Raw genomic sequence first — 21,889 nt, forward strand, 5'->3', positions numbered from 1 at the left:
GTGGTGTCATTCCGAGTCAAGACGACTCTGCCCAGAATCCCCAGAATGAACCAGGTATTGCTACTTCTTTACTGTACCTCAAATTGAACCAGGTATTACTTCTGTATTACTGTACAGTACTTCAAACTGACAAAAAAACTAAACAGAATTGGCTCGCACACTGACAAACTGAAAAATGTGTCTCCTTAGAATGCAAACATATATAAATATATTTTATTTACATACTTGCACTTACACCAAATCATCATCAGCACTGTTTAACTGCTGTAATACTGTACCTCAAAATGAACTAGGTATTACTGTAAGTCAAACTGAATCAAGTATATGTGCTATTTTCGTTATTTCAGAAAATGTTGAAATTGTATTGAAAACTTTGAAAGGATTTTCCCTATAACAACTATAATGTGGTTATACAACTGTCACCATACCTCATTTCATTTATATTTCTCACTGCATGGTTAATAATATAGTGGGTAATCATAACATTATGCAGTTTCTCCTCTACGTGACTCAATAGATTTGATATGATTCCTTATTCCTCCCATCTAGAGTTCTGACAAGATGCCTCTCCTGGAAGAATCTGTGGAGTTGCAAGAGCTGTCTCCACTACAGGTCAGCAAGAAGACTGTACTCTAAAGAATTTACAGTGTTCTTGTTGTTTTTGTTTATTGGGGAAGGTGGAAAAATACTACAGTGTATGTGATTCCAGACCAGTACCAGTATGTGGTTCCAGACATGGGATCTTAATGACACTGCAAACCAAAACTGACTAACGTTAACACTTCTGTCCGTTTCTGCCCGCGTGTGTGTGTGCGTGCGTGTGCGTGCGTTTGTGCACACGTTCCAGGAGAGCACAGTGGAACTCCAGAATGTGGAGATGGCATCGTACCCGACCGAGGGCATTACCCTGGAATCTCAGGAGGTAGTCTGTGTGTGTGTGTGCATAAATGTAACTCTCTATGTGGTTATCTGACACATCTTCATAACCAAACCGCCTCGATTAATAATAATTGTGTTGTATTCAGGAAAACGATGAGCTGATGGAATGGTGGAACGGAGTCGTAGGTGGGTGTGATAGTTCATCTTTCAGCAGCGTGCGTGCGTGCGTGCGCGGGAGAGTGTTTTCTGCTGGTGATTCAGTCCAAGTGTATCAAAGCGTGCGTTCGGAAATGTGCACCGGGTGTGGTTAGGGTTAGGGGTTAAGGTTAGGTTTAGGCATAGTTTTAGTGAGGTTAGGGTTAGGGTTAGGCATAGTTTTACTGAGGTTAGGGTTAGGATTAGGGTTAGGTTTAGGCACTCGCTACACTGAGCACACACCCAGTGCGCATTTCCGAACGCACCCTTTTGACACACTCGGACTGAAACACCAGCAGAAAACACCATCCCGTGCGTGCGCGCGCGCGCGTGTGTGTGTGTGTGTGTGTTTGCTGTGTGAGCCTATTGTAACATGTGTGTTGTGGGTTGTCAGGTTGGACTGAATGGAACGAGGCGGGAAACTTCCAGGAGGAGGATGAGGAGACGTGAGTAGCAGAAATTCCTCTCATCATTTCTTTGTTTCCTCTACCACAGTGGTTCTCAAGCTTTTTTCATTTCAAGAACCCCGCAATTGATACAATTATTTATTTTTAATATATGGGAATCTACACTGAAATCCTCGGTGTTAAGCCAAGTCCGAGAGTGTACCCTTATGGGTGCATTTGGTTCCAAATCTACACTCTCAGAGTTGCAGACCCATAAAGGTCCATTTGGACCCCTGGTGGTCCCCGGACCTGACGTTGAGAAACAGACAATAATAACAATACAAAACAACAAAGATCTCCTGCTTTGACCTGGTATAGGTGCCATCTTTTAATCATTTATTGACAGGTCTTTACGATTCCTTACCAAATGATCGTGCAGTGGCCACTAGTTTTTCAGCGGTTGAGATCCCAGTCTCTGACCTCTGTTATGATATCTGTTTCAGTTATCCTACTCTAATAGGGGTATATATCAGACATCCCAACTTGGAGATCAGCATTTCCGGGAGGTCCCATGTGGGAGAAAAAGCTTTTTAAAAACATTTTCTAGGTTAAAAACTGTTAAAAACGGTTCTGCACTGCGACGGAAACATTTTAGGCTTAATATATTCGGGCATGATGTCTTTCTTACATATCTGGGAGAAAGCGCGTCACACAGGCTGACTCAGCTATATGTCCAGTTGTAGTATGTAGTAGATCTGCTATTTTGGTAAAAAAAAAATATTTCTGACGTGGGACTGTGTGCCGTCCTCTGGTCTCTCCAGGGCTGTGGAACAAGCTGCCGACCGTGTGTTCATGGCGGCGCGTCTCTTTGTGCGCCTCTTCAACCAGCGCGGCGCCTCGCTGCAGCAGCGCATCCTGGAGCTGCTGGCGCAGGCGGACGCCGCCGACATGTTCCACAAGAAGACGGTGCAGGCAGCGGTGGGTGGGGGCGTGGCCAGCGTGTGCGGCAGCATAGCAACCATCACGGGCCTCATCCTGGCGCCGTTCACCTTCGGCGCCTCTATCATCGTCACAGCGGTGGGGACATATTCATAGGCCTATATGTATACAGTAGGCTTGTCACGGTTATTACATAATTGCCTAGTGCAGTGGTTCTCAAACTTTAACATTCCAAGGTCTCCCCTGAACTCCATTTGTTCCATTTGTACAGGTCAATTTAGAGTTTTAGAGTCCCTGGAATCCACTTTGAGAACCACTGGCCTAGTGGCAATTATTTGACATAATCCCAGTTATTTTGCATAATGGATAAACATTTATATATTTATAATTGCATAAACATTTTCCGCTATTTTGATTTTTTTTGGAAAGTCTAAAATGATTAAATAGTAATTTTCTTTGTCATGTCTTTGCATATTTAAGTTATTTAACGTATTTGTTATATCTGCCCTGTGCAATTTTTGATGAAATGAAACCCAAAAGGAAAACGGAAATAATTGTTTTTATTCATATGTTCGAATGTTCAATGGCAAAAACACAATTAAATCATTAATTGTTATTATGTGTTATGACATTCAATGGTCAACCTAAATGTTGTAATGGCATCAACCCTAGGTGGGGATCAGCGTGGCCACGGCAGGCAGCATCACGTCGGCCACGGCCAACATCACGGACACAGTGCACTCCAACATGGACCGCAAGAAGGTGGAGAAGAACATCCAGGGCTACCAGGAGGAGATGAACGACATCCGGGAGTGTCTGGACTTCGTACAGGTGAGGGGGGTTGTTCCGTTTGTCAAGCACATGGTTGTTAGTCTGGAATGCTACGCGAGGCTACATGTTCGGTGATCCGGTCGGGAGCGGTAACCACTCTATGTCATGTTGTAGTCCCCAAAGGACTACAATTTGGCCGGAAAGAGAGAGAGGGCGAGATCATTTAGGGACCTCCAACCGGGTTGCAGCCTGGTCGGTAGTTTTCAGCGACCGGGTCGCTAAATCTACTGACCGGGTTGCTAAATCACCGACCGGGTCGCCAAATCGACCGACCGGGTCGCCAAATCTACCGACCGGGTCGCTAAATCTACCGACCGGACCGGGTCGCCAAATCGACCGACCGGGCCGGTAAATCACAGACTGGGTCGCTAAATCACCGACCTGGCCCGGTCGGTGATTTTGCAGCCCGGTTGGTAGATTTAGCGACCCGGTCGGTAGATCTAGCGACCTGGTCGGTGATTTTGCGGCCCGGTTGGTAGATTTAGCGACCCGGTTGGTAGATTTAGCGACCCGGTCGGTGAAAACTACCGACCAGGTTGCGACCAGGTTGGAGGTCGCTAAATGATCTCGCTCCTACTGAAGATCAAACCGGATTCAGTTTTAAGTACCCAAAAGAATTCCCCTGCGCTCAAGGACATGCTTTTAGGGCTTACCTAATAAACCCCTTGATGGAAATATTTGGTATATGCATCTTTTTGTCCAAATCGTAGCGACTGGCAAGACTACAATAGGCTACTCGAGCATTTTAATAGGGATTGGGGGAACCAAAACAAAGCGACACCGCTTCTTCTGCTTGTTGTTCAGAGCATAGAAATGCATTTTCTAGAACAGATCCACAGAAAACAGCCAGGAAGTGATTTGGGACTCCATTATTGTTGACGTGCAGTGGATTTTTTAAAGCAGCGTTACAGGAGATGTTTTTACTGTACACGGCGGCGCGACCTCTCATCAGTCATCAGACAAGGTAAAAAGAACGAGCCGTATTGGCAACGAGCTGGGTTGAAAATTTGGGCGAACGGGAATGTCCGAAGCAGTAAAAGAGTTAAGTTAATCATCTGGGGACCCCCCCCCCCCCCCCCCAAATAATCTGGGGTCCCGACCCACAGGTTGAGAACCACTGCTGATGAAAAAAAGGGGGGAAAAAAATCTGTGTTGTTTTGATTGTCACACAACCTCTCCTCTCTGTCTGTGTCCCCCGTGCAGGAAGGCATGGACACCCTCCAGGGCTGGGACTTTGAGAAGTACTCAGAGAGCGCCGCCAAGAAGGCCCTGAACCACAACATCAAGCACGTGATGAAGGAGGGCGGCCGCGCCGGCAAGGCCCTGATGATCAACACGGACAAGCTCATCAGCACCGTGCAGGTCCTGGGAGCCGCTGGCGGCGCCGCCAAGGCCGCCCAGGCCATCAGCGTCACCACCGGCGTCATGTCGGCACTCTTCCTCGCCCTGGATGTGTTCTTCCTGGCCAAGGACTCCCACGAGCTCCGCAAGGGCGCCAAGACCAAATTCGCCACCAAGCTCCGCGAGGTCTGCAAGGAGCTGCAGGACGGCCTACTGGAGCTCAACAAGGTGAAGACCCAGCTGCAGAAGACCATGGACGGCATCGAGCTGGAGGAGTACGAGGAGATCGAGGAGGTGGAGGTGGAGGTAGAGGACGAGCTGGAGTCGGACCCGGTGAAGCTGGCCCAGCTGGAGCAGGAGCTGGACCTCCTGGAGGAGAAGCTGGACAAGAAGGTCCAAGAGGACAAGAAGGTCCAGGAGGACAAGAAGGTCCAAGAGGACAAGAAGGAGGACAAGAAGGAGAAAGAAGGGACGGAGGGGAGCAAGAAGGAGAAGGCGGAGCCGCGGAGCAAGGAAACCAAGGAGGACGAGGCAAAAAAGAGGGAGAAAGGAGATGAGGAAGAGAGCAAGAGGGAAAGGGGGGGCCTGGAGAGTAAGAAGGAAAAGGGAGAGGTGGAGAAGAAGGGAGAGAAAGATGCAGCAAAGGAGGTGAAGAGGGACAGCGGAGAAAGCAAGACATCAAAGAGGACGTCTGAGGAGGAGGAGGAGAAAAAGAAGGGAGCGAGTGGCAAAGAAAAAAGAACAGCCAAAGAGGAGGCGAGGAAAGAACCGTCCGAGAACGACAGGAAGAAGACGAAAGAAGCTGAAAATCGAACCGCAGCGGAAAGAGACAAAAGTGAGAGCAAGAGAGAGAGACCTTCCACAGATGAGAGGTGTAAAGAGGCAAGTGAGAGAGAGAACGTACATGATAAAGGAGAGTCAAAGAGAGAGGTCAGAGCCGGGGATCTGGATCCACCTGCGAGTGCAAAGAGCGAGAGAGCGAGCGACGGGGGAAAGAGTGAAAGGGATAGAGAGAGACGAGGGCCTGAAGGGGAGACGAGGAGAGATTTGGAGGAGAGGGGGAGCAGCAAGGAGCAGAGGCACCACGGGAGGAGCGATAGAGAACCAAGGGAAATCCACCAGGAGAGGAGGAGCAGTAGAGACGCAGAGACAGGCGGCAGAAAGGAGAGCGACATGATCGAGAAATGGAGGAGGATGGAGACGGGGGAGGCGGACAGGGAGAAGGGAAAACGAACAGAAGAGAGGAGCAGCGGCGAGCCCAAGAGGGAGGCGGAGAGACGCGGCAGCAGAAGGGAGGAAGGAGCGAAGGAGGCGAGGAGAGGAAGCCGCGAGACCGGGGAGCAACGAGAGCACTCTGCGAGGGAGGAGGGGGCAAGCAGGAGGGAGAAACGAGGGAGTAACATTGAGAAGGAGGAGGGGGAGAGCAGGAGGGAGAAACGAGGGAGTAACATCGAGAACATCAGGAAGCAGTATGAGAGCAGCGGCGAGAGGGAGCGAGGGACAGGCAGAGAGGAGAGAGAGAGTCAGCGCGTCAAGGAGAGGGACAGGAAGGTGGCCGACCGAGACGGAGAGCCCAAACCCACCCGTCACGGTTCACGCCCACGTTCTAAAGCCAGTCGGGATGACGGGCTGTATATCTGAATGTCCACAGAGAACGCCTTTTGAGTCGAGCGCCAGTCTTCCACGTGTTTCTGTGGTAAAGATCTATGGTGCGCGCATCACGCTGTGTGCGAGTGATATGCTTTCCTTAGCTCCTTACTGTTTGATCAGCTTTTGAACATTGAAAATAATGGTTGTTACACTCTGTTTCTGCAAAAATAGACATGTTTATAATTTTACCCTTCATCTTTTTCCCCATTTTAAATGTTTTTTTCCCCCCCAATGTATTAGTTATGCCAATTGTTCCTCCAATACACATAATGTAGTTGCCAGTCACCTCTTATTACCGGACATAACGCCATTCTGTCTCTGTTTGAACAGGTGCCTCGACCAACCTGTAGCAGTCGCTAGTGCAAATTTTGCCAATAGGTTCCCAGATTGCTTCACTAGCAATCTGGGAACCTATTGGCAAAATTAGAATTTGCCACAGGAGGCCAATACAATGTGGATGACAGAATGTTGGCCCATTTGGTCCGCCTTCAGCCCACCAGTAACGGTCCACGTGTCTTTGTTCACATTCCTAATATTCCTAACTCTACACGTTGTAACGGGAGCTGCCGACTGATTCAGCTGCAGAGCTCTGAATCTGTCTTGAGAGATTACTAGATTACTAATAAAGTGCCTTTCTATAAGTAGAAAGGGGCACTCAGTAGGGTGCAAATATCCGCCGGGGTCCATGCCATAACGCCTCTATCTCTGACATTAAGAAGACTCTACTAATTTGGGGCTTTTGGGGTACAGTATCTATGTTGTCATGTTTATAAATGTATATGTTGTTGTTAATAAATAAAAGAAAATGACAGTTGACATTGACCGATTTCAAGAATTGTGGCACAATAGTTATGATTCTGCTGATCAGCCTAATAATACGCAAGATTATCTGTGGACGGACACACACCCACAGTCTCTCAGGACAGCGCCTCTCTACTCATGGAGGTAACTGAGAAACGAGGGAGTAACACATTCCTGTTACAGAAAAGAGACACGAGCAATGCACTTTAACTGAGTATTTCCACTGCAATGTTGTGCCTTCATGTGGTTTACTGCCTCGACCATGACTAACCTGTCATGTTGTGGTAAAATGCCAATAATGGGATTTATTTGTAATACACTTCATTTATTACACCATTGTGTGCCAATGAACACAAAGTATAAACTGTCTAGCACAGGGTGTGTATTTGTATCATGATTACTGTTATTATAGTCAGTTGTTTATGGTTGTATTTTTTCATTATTCTTTTCTTCATGTTGTATTTGTTTCTATTATGTTAAATGAGATCAGGTTCACTGTGTGCATTATGTTTTATACTGCTCAACATTATTTTCTATGGTGCGGGATGGGTCTATTGAATGAATAAATGTAAATATAACTTTATGTTTGATTGATTGAATACTTTTATTACTTGCACCAGCAGAGCGCGCAAGTACTGCGTTCGGTTGCGTATGTAGGTTGGTAGGTAGCAGTGTGTGTTAAAGCCAGTAGCCCAATCAGGGACCAGCATTTCTGGCAACGCCATTAACAGCCAATGAGGAACCAGCATTCCTGGTGATGCCAGTGGTGAGCGTACCTCATGGCTCACAAGATGCAAGTTGGCACCTATACAGTGCAGTTCTACAGTTACAGAATGTAACTAGAAGAAGTGCTCTTCCGAGCACAGGTCTCCACCAGGCCAGGCGTCCTGGTGGTGTTATAATAGGCCAATGTAAAAAGGGTGGCATGTGTTCTTCGCCAATCTAAGTTAGACCTTTCATGGCAGTCGGACGCTGCATGGATGATATGAGGCATTGTGTTCCAAAATTGCTAAAGTCTACCTGCTGGTGCCGCTATAACAGGCCAATGTGAAAAAGGTAGCATTTGTTCCTTGACCTAGTGGGAATATGTGTGGCAAATTTCACGCTAATTAGCCCTATTCACGGCCCGCCCACCTACTTCCGTTTCTCAGTATCCCCCGGGTGCTGACTTCAATTTAGAAGGGGAAACTATACTGGACTTAAAGCCAACAAATCGTTATTTCTAACGGTAAAGTAAATTATAATGCTTTGTGCCGTTTACTATCTTGTGTTCTTGATCATGCTAGCCGTATTTTATACTTTACTATTCGGAAATTGCATTAAATTTGCAATTTCTGTGCTAACTCTATAGGCTTATAGTAGGATTTTCCCCTTCAAAACGGGACTTCAGCACCCGGGGGATGCTGAGTGGGCGGGTCGTGAATAGGGCTAATCGCAAGCTGCGTTGATTTGAGGCACTTTGTTAAAAAACTGAGCAATCCTGCAAACTTTGGAAGCCAATATTAGCCAATTAGGATGGAATATGAAATATCAGACGGATCGGACTTGATCACATGACTATAGAGATACTGTGTACCGATTTGCATGATTTTTGGATAAAATCTCAAGGACTAATAGGAAAAATTGTGTTTTACATAAGTCGGCCTCCTGGTGGCGCTATAAAAGGCTGATGTGAAAAATGCAGGGAAAGGGTTTTTCCTTGGCCTCTAGGGAGTGCGCTTACAAAGTTTGAAACTGATCGGTGGAGTAATAGGTAAAACCACAAATCGGCCTGTTATAGCGCCACCATGAGGCTGATTTAAAAAAAATTAAGTGGCATTTCTTCCTCTGCCTAGTGGGAACGTGTGTGTGCGATTTCATGATAATTGTTTCCACCAGCCGAAGGCGTGCGTGCGTCCTCGCAGTTTGTGACCACCTAATCTCAGTCGCCGTTGGCCCGGTCGCTGCCAAAGTGAGCACACACATTCCCTGGATGCCAATTCAGAACCTCTGCCCTAAATTTTTCAAATGGGCCTTTTCTAGCGCCACCTAGTGGCCGATGTTCGAAAAACACATTTACACTACCTCTTACAGAGTAGTGTACAGAAAAAAAGAATAGGGACAATGTCTGACGCAAGTTGATGATGTAATTTGCCCATGTGTGATCCAGCCCTATGGAATGTATATGGAATAAATAAAAACTATTTAAAATATTGATTTGATGCTCATATTAACCTTAGGAAGTATTACGTGGTTTTCTATTTGCACCTGCATTCCATAAATTCCATAAGACTAACTGTCTGGGTTAGACCACACATGGACAAATGACAGCATCAACTTTAGACGGGCATTGTCCCACACTGAGTAAAAGATGAATTATTCTAAAATAAATAAAATATTGAAAGAGTTTAAAATTGTACTTACATAGGGCAATTAAAATATACACTTAAGGCATATAAGGCTTTTTAGCCAGGGATCTAAGATGACTGTATAATTTCCCCAGGGGGTCTTCATTCACCCCGACTACAACCAAAGATGGACTATACAAAATTACTATGACATCGCACTGATCAAGCTGGAAATCCCTGCCCGGATAGAACCAGATGTGTCCCTGTTAGATAAGGATTGATTGATATCAATATAAAATTACATTTTAATGTTAGACACCACTTTCAGTTTTAAAAGTGTCAAGGTTATTTTGTTTTAATCTAATAACTAATCCACGACACGTGATGAGATATGCTCCACTCCAGGTCTGTACAATGGATGTTGACCAGACTTATATCTCAAGAATGTCATAATGCCCAGGACACTGGATATCACATTGGCATATGTCCTTCTGGACCCTGGGCCCAAGACACGAAAACATCTGATATCCCTTGTTATGTTTAATTGTCCAATCAGAATGTGACTAATGTATTCTTTAACTCCATATATCTGTCAAATTATGTTTTGTATAGGCAGAAGGCACTATGGGTGAATTGCTGTACTGTACGTTGAACTCTGCACTATTCTTTCAATACAACTAACAGAAAAACGGACTTGCACTGGTGTGTGGCCTCCTTTATTGTGTGGGAGTAATCTTTAATCATTATGGGATATTCTTTGACTCTGACTGACTGTGGTTTTACTCTTCTGGGAAAGGATAACTTTCTAAAGGAATTACAAATATGGGAATTAATCAAAACCCCATCAGTCCCTTGTGTGTCTGCCTGAGACTGGTGACGACTTCCCTGATGACACGAAGTGTGTGGCCACTGGCTGGGGCCGGACCAGCTTCGACCGTGAGTGAGCGACAGGAAACACACTTTTCATCCCACAACCACAGATTGGACCATTTTACCAGTACAGTCATTACTGTACTATTGCGATTTAGAATAGAGTAGAGCAGGGGTCTTCAACGTTGTCAGGCCAAGGACCCCTTAGTTGAGAGAGAGATGAAGCAGGGACCCCCACAACCTTTTCATTACATATAGTTTCATTGTTTGACAGCACAATCATCATTGTATTTTGGATTCATGTCAATTTCTGTTTCCAGATATTTAACCACTTGAACCGTCAATATTTAATAAAGTTGACCTTTCACTCTGTACTTGGTCTGCTCTTTTCCCCCTCTACAAAACCTTTTTGCCGAAAATAGCTGATCTGCAAGCTGGCGTTGTGAGCTTGTAGATCTGCTATTTTTGGCTAAAGTTCTCAGAATATGGACGCTAGGGTTCAAGTGGTTAATATAAAAAAGGAGAAAAAAAGGTTTCTATCACACACAGATTTGGAGGACCCCCTGTAGTAACTCTGAGGAGGACCCCTAGGGGTCCCGGACCCCCTGTTGAAGACTCCTGGAGTAGAGTGTTTACACGTGGCTACTGCAGAGCAACCTAATAGAGAGCAGATTATTAACTCAACAAGTGTCAATTATTAGTTTGAAATGTCTTGTTCACAATATAATACAAATGTAAAAACAAAAATGCAAAGCTGAAGGTATACAGTAAATGCGTATTGCTTATTGCAAATAAATCTTGGAATTGCAGGTGTGTACCAGTGGTCAATTATTATTATTATTATTGTTATTATTATTACTATTACAGTAACAACTAGAAAAATATTGTTCCTTCGAAACAATTGTGGGCTCGCTTCAAGCCAGAAAACAATGGCTATAAAAGCACAAAATGTCAAGATCGCAGGCAGTGCTCTCTTTGACGTTACTGACGTCAAAGATTGGTCCATTTTGTTCCAAAAATGTGTTGTGCAAAAGTTGACCCGCTGGTGGCGCTATAACAGGCCAATGTGAGAAGGTTGGTATCTGTTCCTTGACCTATTGGGAATGTGCTTGCAAGATTTCACGCACATCCCAGGCTGTGTTCATGATTTGAGGTGTTTTTGGCTTTGGACACTTTATCGCTGCTTGCAGCTATATTTATTATTATTATTTTATAATTTTTTTGTGTGCACTTCATAGGCATGTTAGATAAAGGTCCTTAGATTGTGTGTAGAATGTTTCATGCAAATTGCAAAAAGAATCCTAGTATAAAAACGGGTTTAAGCGTTTTACAAACTGCTCAAAATTATATAGCGCCCCCCTTTGGCCATTTGGGGTAAGAATGGTTTCAGTGATATTTGAACTAACCCTCTACACTATTTTGTCATGAAAATGTGACTTTGCATGTATGTTTTAGAGGCAGAAGAATAATTTGCATAAAAATGCAATATTGTTTGAATTATTTAAAAAAGCATGTTTCAATGTTAAAGAAATCCGATCTGACAGATCTTTAGATATCGGTCCAAAGTTCACGTAAAAAAAGTTTTGTGCACGTGACGCGAAAATTCCAGAATAAAAGCGGGTTTACGCGTTTTACAAACTGCTCAAAGTGGCGGAAAATCGAAGGGCGGAGCTTACTTAACAACGACACAGATGTCTTCCGCTTGAGTCAAAGCACGCGTGTAACAAGTTGCATGTCTTCAAACGAAACGAGTCATGACTTAAGCCCGTTTGAAGTTTGAATTTTCAGACGCTTCGTATAGCGCCCCCCTTTGGCCGATTGGAATAAAATTGGTTTCAGTGATACTTTGACTAACCCTCCACATCTTTGCCAAATGCCATGAACGTGTAACTTTGCATGTATGATTTAGAGGCCGAAGAATAATTTGCATAAAACCGCAATATATATTGAATTATTAAAAAATTATATTTCACTTTAAAAGAAATCCGCCGAGATTAGTTTGACCGTATTGGTCCAAAGTTCATGTGAAAAAAGTTTTGTGCACTTGACGCGAAAATCCCAGGAGGAGATAGATTTTTACTGTTTTTCATATAATTCCGAATTGTGGGAGACCTAAAGGTCAGAGGTCAAAAGTTAGAGGGTAAAAGTTGTTCGGCATGAGGAGACGCATAAGTGTATACAGGTTTCATGGCTGTATGTATAACACAGCATGAGCTATACCTGTTCAAAGATCGCACTTTCGAAGGCTTCCTACAGCGCCACCATTTGGCCGATTGCTATAAAAAATAATAGCGCACTTCGCCACTGTAAACTGAACACATTGATGTTTTTATTTTCATTTTCTCACTAAGTATGTAGGAGTAGAAAGGAACCAAAGTTCCCGTCTACTGTCTGACTGACTGATAGATAAATAATGACAATATCTAAAGTGTGCTCGCCTTATAGGCGAGCCCACAATAATGCATACAGACTGTCATAGCTAGGCAGATTTTCCTTGGTCCCCATGTTTAGCCCAGTGTGCAGCAGGCTTGACAGGGACATGTCACGTTGATAGTCAATTCACAGGAAAGGTGTGGCTCCAACTCGGAGCATTTCTTCTCGTTGAGGTTCAACCCATTTCCATGTTCCTTACCAAGCATTTTTCGGGCTATTAGGTCCCATTTACACTGGCAGCCAAATCCAGCCTGAATCAGATCTGTGCCGCATACAGATTTCAATCCGATTGGTTTAAAATTGGTTCACATGGAACCAATCAGATTCCAATCTGGATGTGACACAGATCTGATTCAGGCTGTATATGGCTGCCAGTGAAAACAGGAGCATTAATTAAACAGACTATTGTACCAGACTCCGTTATTTTAGCTCAGTTACTGGTGTTACATTAATTAGTCTGAGTGACAGATATTGATTTATGTCAAGCAATGACTCAAAGACTCGCATGAGTCCTACAAATCTGAACATGACTGGAAAATATATCACATCTCCCACAATTCAACCCTCTCAGAGTTACATAATATGCAACAAATTAACACAGAGGAATGTACTGTGCACAAGTGGTTTACACAACACAAACTTTGATTACAATGATTAAATTACTTTTTTTTAACCCCCTCAACCCCCACCTCCACTTTGAAAAGCCACTGGTATGCTGATTTGATTTACACCAAAACGCTTACTCTTGGTTTGTACATAAGTGCCTCATTCCAGGACTATGAATATCTAGTATCTGCTGGTTTTGGTGTGAAGCATCTTGATGAGTTCAACACCCTCACCTCCCTCCCCCGCAGGATAGAGCTGAATGTCTGAGGGGGTTCAAATCATTTGCATGCTGATCACAAATTGGCTTATTAAGTTTAGATGTAGATGTAGATCTAGATTATTTCTGTTGGCCGATAGGGCATAGATTGTGTCAACAATGTACAATCATAGGTGATCTCTGCACGTCACACACTGTGTGTCACAATTGTGGCCTTTGCCACTGTGCAAGGAGAGGAATAAGCCATCGGGCTTATTTGGATTCCTTTCCAATGGTCATTAATTAGACAGATTAAAAGTTCAATGAGAACAATACAAAATAATCCAATTTATATACTAGAGCAATGCAGAAATAAAAACAGAAACTGCACAAAAGAGAGAAAAAGACAAAAAGACACAATAGGTAAGATAACACATCAGTAGATGAAATCACGTGGACAACAGTGAGGAAGAAATCAGATATCATTTTAGATGTTTCTTAAATATCGGCAAGGTGATAGATCTGAATCATTCACAATCACACATATTTAAATGTTTTGGTGTAAAATCTAATCAACATGTCTATCAGTGGCTTCTCAAAGTGAAAGTGGGGGTTGAGGGGGTCTACAATGTTTATTTTAATAGCCTAATTAAATCCAATTAGTTCTTCAAAAGTATCTCGTCCAACCCACCCACCCACCCACCCACCCACACACACACACACACACACACACACACACACACACACACACACACACACACACACACACACACACACACACACACACACACACACACACACACACACACACACACATTATTATTACATTTCGGTAACTACTAGATTATAGGGATAATAATCATGTCATCTAGTTACCCAAAAGTTGGTTTTATTCAACAACTCTATTAGAGAACAGAGAGAATACCTTTATGAACTACTATGTGATTTGAATGTATTAACATATAAGCCAAGGTGTCCATAAGCAGGCTGTGACCTCTAGTGGTATAATTGTGAAATTACATTTTATTTTATAAATAAGTAACAGTGTTATAACATATCATTAAATAAACAGAGTATAGTCAGTATATGGCTCCATAACAACAACACAATAAAAGCAGACGTTAGTTTAACTCTGTACACTCTATACACTTTCAGAAAGACATTACATCAGCTTTTACTGTAAAGTCTGGTCCATAATGTTATTTAGTGAGTTCTCTCTATGCCTACATTCTAAGACCTGCCTCATGCATATATTTGACTCCACTCAGAGTAGGAATCTTGTAGATCGACTATTTTCACTACTCAGTTATTATTATTACGGTATTATTATGTATTCATGGATATATATATATTTTTTAGATGTGTTTGTTTGTTTGAACATTAATTTGGTCAAATCCATATTTCTAAAAGTAAAATGATACATATTTCATATATTTTTTTACTCCAGTGGTGACGCATAAAGATTGGTCCGTGACCCAGAAATGGGTCCCGACCCAGTGTTTGGGAAACGGCTTTAGAAAATCTCAACCCGCCCCCACCCTTCCCTTTTTTTGAAAAGTGCAAATAACCGCTCATTGCCTGTGACAAAGCCTTTTGTTCTCAGATTCCCTGGCTTTTGGTAGCCTAAATCAAACGGTTGTCCATGAAGTGTCTGCCTAGCCAATATTCTATTTAATTAATTTACTATATACGGTCGCTATACAAACAGCTACTACGGCATATTTCTTAGAACTGTGTATAAAAAATATTGTTAGGTCAGTGTAATTTCTCGTTATCATGTTAAATATATTGCTATTGCTGCAATAAGCTAATTTATTTTAGATTAAATAATAGTCTATCAATGGCTTACTTTTATGTAAATACCGTTTACAGGAAATAATGTCTTCAAAAGATATATTTGGTGGCTCTTAAAAGAGCCGTTTTGGGGGTCAGACAGTGACGGATAGCTTATGCACGTTCTCCACGGATACGACGGGCCAGCTGGATGTCTTTGGGCATGATGGTCACCCTCTTGGCGTGGATGGCGCACAGGTTGGTGTCCTCAAACAGACCGACCAGATAAGCCTCGGCTGACTCCTGCAGAGCCATGACGGCGGAGCTCTGGAAGCGCAGGTCGGTCTTGAAGTCCTGGGCGATCTCCCTCACCAGGCGCTGGAAGGGCAGCTTGCGGATCAGCAGCTCGGTGGACTTCTGGTAACGACGGATCTCCCTCAGAGCCACTGTACCGGGACGGTAACGGTGAGGCTTCTTCACTCCACCGGTTGCCGGCGCGCTCTTACGAGCTGCCTTGGTGGCGAGCTGCTTCCTGGGGGCTTTGCCTCCGGTGGATTTACGGGCGGTCTGCTTGGTTCGGGCCATTTTTTATCCGTTGCTTGAACAACTAAGTTGTGATAAAACTGAGCGCAAACTCGTTCTATTTATTTCAGCGGCTCTGAGGCGCCGTCTTTCTCTGATTGGTCTGTGGTCAGGAACCTCCTTGTTTGGGAGGAACCAGAGTTTAGACTGGGAGGAGCCGATCACGCCACTAGTAGTGATTGGTGGGGATACACACTCAGCCCGCGCACACACTCGTTTTTATGATTGGTGGGGCGCACAGAGAGTATCTCCGACCAATCACAAAAAAGTAAGTGTGTGTTACAAAGTCGAACGTAGGCTATAAAAGGTCTGGTATTCCTCTCCTCCAGCACATTTCTTCGAGCTTATACTCTAGAAATAAACCTTCAAAATGAGCGGGCGAGGGAAAACCGGCGGAAAGGCCAGGGCGAAGGCTAAGACTCGCTCATCCCGTGCCGGGCTCCAGTTCCCCGTGGGTCGTGTCCACAGGCTGCTGCGTAAAGGCAACTATGCCCAGAGAGTCGGCGCCGGCGCCCCGGTTTATCTGGCGGCTGTCCTTGAGTACCTGACTGCTGAGATCCTGGAGTTGGCTGGAAACGCTGCCCGTGACAACAAGAAGACTCGTATCATCCCCCGTCACCTCCAGCTGGCCGTCCGCAACGACGAGGAGCTCAACAAACTCCTGGGCGGAGTGACCATCGCTCAGGGCGGTGTGCTGCCCAACATCCAGGCTGTCCTGCTCCCCAAGAAGACCGAGAAAGCCGCCAAGAAATAAACCTGCTTCATTCGTCTGAATAAACCCCACAAAGGCTCTTTTAAGAGCCACCCACTGATTCAACAAAGAGTTGCTCCTAATGCCGCTCCTAATGCCCTATGAGGAGAAATTTATAATATAACTATTAAGATCCACATGCCCTGTTGTAATATCTTACTACAATGGTGAAATATGTGTACCGCAATGTTACTGGTCATTCTACACGATTTTATAAACATGATGGGATATATTTTACAAACACGCCATTTAAGAATAGTTTCACGCATGACAACTTTTAGTATAATCATTATAATCAACATACTTTGCTGCCAAAATAAAACACGAGGCAAGGACAACACTCATCTCAAATGACATGTTAATATACGTTTTTACAAGCAAGTTTATGAATTAAACATTGGCTGCATTATATACATATATACATATATATATATGCGCTACTGTAAGGACTGTTATGCCATGTTAGTCTTTCCTTTGTAAACTAGTCAGCGTTCATTTAATTTGGAAATCTCATATCACAATAGCTGATCAAGATTGTAGACAGGCTGTATGGTTAGTATTTGGATCAAGCTCTTTCTTGGAAAATATGGGTGGTCCTTAAAAGGACCGTTGTGTTTAGAGCAGACAGCAGTTTACTTGGAGCTGGTGTACTTGGTGACAGCCTTGGTGCCCTCAGACACGGCGTGCTTGGCCAGCTCACCGGGGAGCAACAGGCGGACAGCGGTCTGGATCTCCCTGGATGAGATGGTGGAGCGCTTGTTGTAGTGAGCCAGTTTAGAGGCTTCACCGGCGATGCGCTCAAAGATGTCGTTGACAAAGGAGTTCATGATGCCCATGGCCTTGGAGGAGATGCCGGTGTCAGGGTGGACCTGCTTCAGGACCTTGTACACGTAGATTGCGTAGCTCTCCTTCCTGGACTTTCTGCGCTTCTTGCCGCCCTTTGCGGCCGTCTTGGAGACGGCTTTCTTGGAGCCCTTCTTGGGCGCTGGCTTCGCAACTTCGGGCATCCTGAAGGTATTCTATCAGCGGCGTGTAGAGACGAATGTGATGAGAGAGCGCAGTCACACCATTATTTATACACAGCCAATGCCAATGTGGTGGTGTGACTCCCAGCAGATGATTGGCTGATCCTCCCACAAAGAGGGCGGTGTCTTTATTTCTGTATTATTTCTCCCGCTCGTGCGCTCTATTGTCCCTGTAATATTTTGAGCGGCTAAACATGCACTTTGGGTAAATGTATATTTTTAATGTCCATAAAGGTCCCCAAAGGCAACAGTGCTTTCTTGACTAACAGAAGGTATAGACTATTTCAGACTGTCCATTCATTGAGACAATGGCATTACAAGAAATAGTTAATTGAGTATTATAATGTGTAAATGTGATTCCGCTCTCTTCTGGGCTTAGAAAAACAAAATAGAGAACCGGGTGTTACTTTATTTTTCTCCATTATGAACCCTAGCCCGTTTATTACTTCAAGACAATGAAAGCAGACTTAGACTTAGTTCCATCACTCCAGTTAACTTCAGTTGGGACAATGTAAACTCTGTATTTTGAGTATTTCAAAGTAAGATAATGAACTCGGTGTGTTTTCCCGCCTCTAGATGTTCATACACTAATAATGGCAGAGTCACAAGCGCTTGTCAAGGATTGTGTGTGTGCGAGGCTCCACTTTAAGTCCCGTGCTGCTTAAAATGGGTTTATGAAGCAAAGCAAGGCTTATTTTGGGCAAATGTGGAAAGAGACGTTTCTGCCTGGTTGTGCGTGTCGGATTACAACATTGTGAGTGTCCTTAGCAGCACAGTACATTCATGTTTTGTAATTGGATTGTTAACTTATCGTATTCATATATATATTCACATGTACAGTTTAAAAGCTGTAGTTATTTACAAAAGTGGGAATGAACTCGTTACATAACGTGTGGGTGGCTCTTAAAAGAGCCTTTGGGTTGTTTGTTGGTAGATCAAGTCAGCATTATTAACCTCCGAAGCCGTACAGAGTGCGTCCCTGTCTCTTCAGAGCATACACAACATCCATGGCGGTCACGGTCTTTCTCTTGGCATGCTCGGTGTAGGTGACGGCATCACGGATCACGTTCTCCAGGAACACCTTGAGGACACCGCGGGTCTCCTCGTAGATCAGACCGGAGATACGCTTCACACCGCCACGGCGAGCCAGACGGCGGATAGCGGGCTTGGTGATTCCCTGGATGTTATCACGAAGAACCTTGCGATGACGCTTGGCGCCTCCTTTTCCCAGTCCCTTTCCGCCTTTTCCACGCCCACTCATTTTTCAGCTTCAGTTGAGTTGAAGATGCAGAAGAGAATGATTCCAGAGCTGTGAGCCATGCCTTTTTATCTGTGTTCTGAGGACGTAAGGGAGGACAGGCAGACTGCCCCCACCACACACTCCTCCCCCTTGTTCATTTTGGTCACATCACCCCCTAGTTTATTCAAGTCCTCTATATCATAATAATTGTACATTTTTTAAACGTATCGCCCCATTCATATTCTTGTCAATGTACATTTGGTGTTACTGCATACATGCCTAATACACCCTCTGGGCCATAGCATTTCTTTCGACTCTCAAGTTCAAACGTTTGTATTGTCACAGACATAACCTAAATACAGTTATCTCATCAATAAGTATTAATACGGAATTCTTGTCTCGCTTATTTGAGGTGGACCAGGGTTACTATGCATAATAATGTATACGATTCTGAACAATAACAATGGTAGTAGGCTACTATTCGATATCAATGTTGAATTTGAACCAAAACATACTAGTCAGGACAATGGCGAATCTAATAGTGATTTATGATTTAACAAAATTAGGTCATAGGGGAGGTGGGTGGGTTTGCAAGCTCTATAGCTAAAGTGAGAGAAATGGCCACATTCAAAACGTAGGACAAAGTAAAGGCTGTGCTTATGTTTATTAACGTTGTCATACATTTATGTCTAGACTGTTAGTGTCATTAATTATTTGTGAGTGGCATTAGAGCATTAACACACATGTCTATTAAACAGACTGGTTATTATTCCAGTGCTCACATATGACCATGGCATATAAAAAGTGAGGATACTCTTATAAAATGAAGTGGTTGGCTCTTAAAAGAGCCTTTTGTGGGAATAGAGATGGAACAGATGATTTACTTCTTTTTGGGGGCTGCCTTCTTTGCTGCCTTGGGTTTGGCAACCTTCTTGGCTGGAGCTTTCTTGGCTGCTGCGGGCTTCTTAGCCACTTTCTTGGGGCTCTTGGTGGCCTTCTTGGGACTTTTAGCTGCTACTTTCTTGGCGGCGGGCTTCTTGGCTTTCTTGGGTGATTTCTTGGCAGCTGCGGGCTTCTTTGCTGCCGCCTTCTTGGGCTTCTTAGCCGCTGCGGGTTTCTTGGCGGCAGCAGGCTTCTTTGCTGTAACTGCCTTCTTTGCAGCGGGCTTCTTCTCCTTCACCGCCTCTGCCTTCTTGTTCATCTTGAAAGAGCCAGACGCGCCGGTGCCTTTGAGCTGGACCAGGGTGCCTTTAGCGACCAGGCTCTTGACGGCGATCTTGACGCGGGCCTTGTTCTTCTCCACATCGTAGCCACCGGCAGCCAGAGCTTTCTTGACGGCAGCCAGGGACACACCGCTCCGCTCCTTGGAGGCGGACACGGCCTTGACGACCAGCTCAGCGACGCTGGGTCCGGTCTTCTTGGGTCGGGGAGCTGCTTTCTTCTTGGCGGCCTTGGCGGGGGCTGGAGCTGGTGCGACTTCTGCCATTGTTCTCTTCTCAGTAGTTTATCCTTCCTCTACTAAAGTAAAGTCTGACAGACTGGTGCTGAACGCTCTGAAGGGGCTGGACTTAAACACCACATGAGAACCATGTAGAGACAACACACACAGCCCCTCTTGTCTATAGTGGCTTAATGTGCCTTTTGTGTTTTCTCCTCGATTAAAACAAGAGATAACTAACTGCGTTGTGTATTATTTAATGCAACAAAGAGCTGACCAGTTAGCACACATGTGCCTTTTCGTCATTAATATATCTGAGATGAAAACACCAATCTAGTTTTTAAGTGATGCGATCGAAACATCACCCTTCCACAGTCGGAGAACAATGTTTCCTCCATTATCTTTCTTCTAAAACATGTTAAACTATGTTAAATTAACATCATACTCACATACCTCTTCGCAGAGATACTTTGTGACGCAATACCATAAACTATATCTTGTTTTTCTATCAATTTCGCTATAACTAGAAGGTTTTCTGACCCCAGTAAACACACTTCAGTTTATGCAGCATGGTGGTGGATTTGATCTGACTACCAATGACATGACACATGAAAACTGTTGGAACAGTTTGGACAGATAACTTATTTGTGATCAAGCTAAAGTAAACTAAACGTTTAAACATTCAATCAACTGTATCACACAAGGTAGAAGGCCTACTCCATGATGAAAGCCGGTGTCATTCTATATCATATTTTTATGATTAATTCACCATTGTGCTCGTATAGAATCAAATAAAAAGTGCTGCCATATTTAGATACAATGTTATGCCACCTTACACTTATAGCAGCATGTGACAGAACTGTTTAAATACCTATATCACATCTGTCACTGCATAACTGAACAACAGAAGGCCTTTAGTCCGCAGGCGGTCTAAAGAGGTGGTAATTGTATTTATTATCAACATAAACACATGTTGTCATCATTACAATAACACCCAGATATAAACAGAAGTTGAATAAAAAAAAGTCACACACACACACGCACAAACGTGCAGTAGTGGTGTGTTACATCCATCCATCCATCTTCAACCGCTTATCCGGAATCGGGTGGTGGGGGTAACAGTTCCAACTGAGACTTCCAGATTTTCTTATCCCGAGCACCTCCACTCCCTCAGGGAGTATACCGAGGCGTTCCCAAGCCAGCTTGGAGATATCCTTCCATCTGGTCTTTGGTCTGCCACGGGGTCTTCTCCCAGCGGGACGTGCATCGAGGACCTTCCTAGGAAGGCACTCGGGGGGCATCCGTACTAGGTAGATACCTTTATTATCCCAAGGGGGAAAATCAGTTGCCCAGAGGCAGCACAGCAGTATAAGGTTATTTACAAAGTTACAGAGAAGTAAGAAAAAGATAAAAGAAAAACAAGAACATATACAGTAAAGAGTAAGGTACATCAAGAGAGGGAATAAGGTACAGGTGTGTATATATATATATTATGGCTGGGACTTTAACTGATTAATCGTGATTAATTAATTACAGAAAATTAACGCGATTAAAAAAAATTACGCATTTTAATCGCACTTAGTTTTTGCACCACAGAACCTTCAGTTTCGGGCATACCGATCATAG

At 44.1% G+C, this 21,889-nt stretch overlaps 5 protein-coding genes across 5 annotated transcripts in view; 1 reads left to right on the top strand and 4 right to left on the bottom strand.

Moving 5' to 3' along the window:
• Positions 1-15,401: 15,401 nt before the first annotated feature.
• Positions 15,402-15,812, bottom strand: LOC308285884 (histone H3.2; the record flags this gene model as incomplete). Its single annotated transcript, XM_080726774.1, has 1 exon — positions 15,402-15,812. The coding sequence occupies one exon, from the start codon at positions 15,810-15,812 to the stop codon at positions 15,402-15,404; it is 411 nt and encodes a 136-aa protein (XP_080582900.1).
• Positions 15,813-16,179: 367 nt separating this feature from the next.
• LOC308285887 (histone H2A-like) lies at positions 16,180-16,563 on the top strand (the record flags this gene model as incomplete). The annotated part of the gene is made up of 1 exon (XM_080726776.1): positions 16,180-16,563. The coding sequence occupies one exon, from the start codon at positions 16,180-16,182 to the stop codon at positions 16,561-16,563; it is 384 nt and encodes a 127-aa protein (XP_080582902.1).
• Positions 16,564-17,192: 629 nt separating this feature from the next.
• LOC308285890 (histone H2B-like) lies at positions 17,193-17,567 on the bottom strand (the record flags this gene model as incomplete). The annotated part of the gene is made up of 1 exon (XM_080726779.1): positions 17,193-17,567. The coding sequence occupies one exon, from the start codon at positions 17,565-17,567 to the stop codon at positions 17,193-17,195; it is 375 nt and encodes a 124-aa protein (XP_080582905.1).
• A 967-nt stretch (positions 17,568-18,534) lies between these two features.
• Positions 18,535-18,846, bottom strand: LOC308285898 (histone H4; the record flags this gene model as incomplete). Its single annotated transcript, XM_080726787.1, has 1 exon — positions 18,535-18,846. One exon carries the CDS (start codon positions 18,844-18,846, stop codon positions 18,535-18,537), a length of 312 nt encoding a protein of 103 aa, XP_080582913.1.
• Positions 18,847-19,705: 859 nt separating this feature from the next.
• Positions 19,706-21,889, bottom strand: part of LOC308285878 (histone H1-like) — a gene marked incomplete at both ends in the record, with an annotated part of 500,380 nt that continues 498,196 nt past the window's right edge. The window contains one exon of the mRNA XM_080726767.1: positions 19,706-19,840. Within this exon, the coding sequence (XP_080582893.1) occupies positions 19,706-19,840 (135 nt within the window). The remainder of the gene's footprint in view (positions 19,841-21,889) is intronic.

This window comes from Nannobrachium achirus, assembly GCF_963921795.1.
Source record: "Nannobrachium achirus genome assembly, chromosome: 5".
Classification (NCBI taxonomy): domain Eukaryota; kingdom Metazoa; phylum Chordata; class Actinopteri; order Myctophiformes; family Myctophidae; genus Nannobrachium; species Nannobrachium achirus.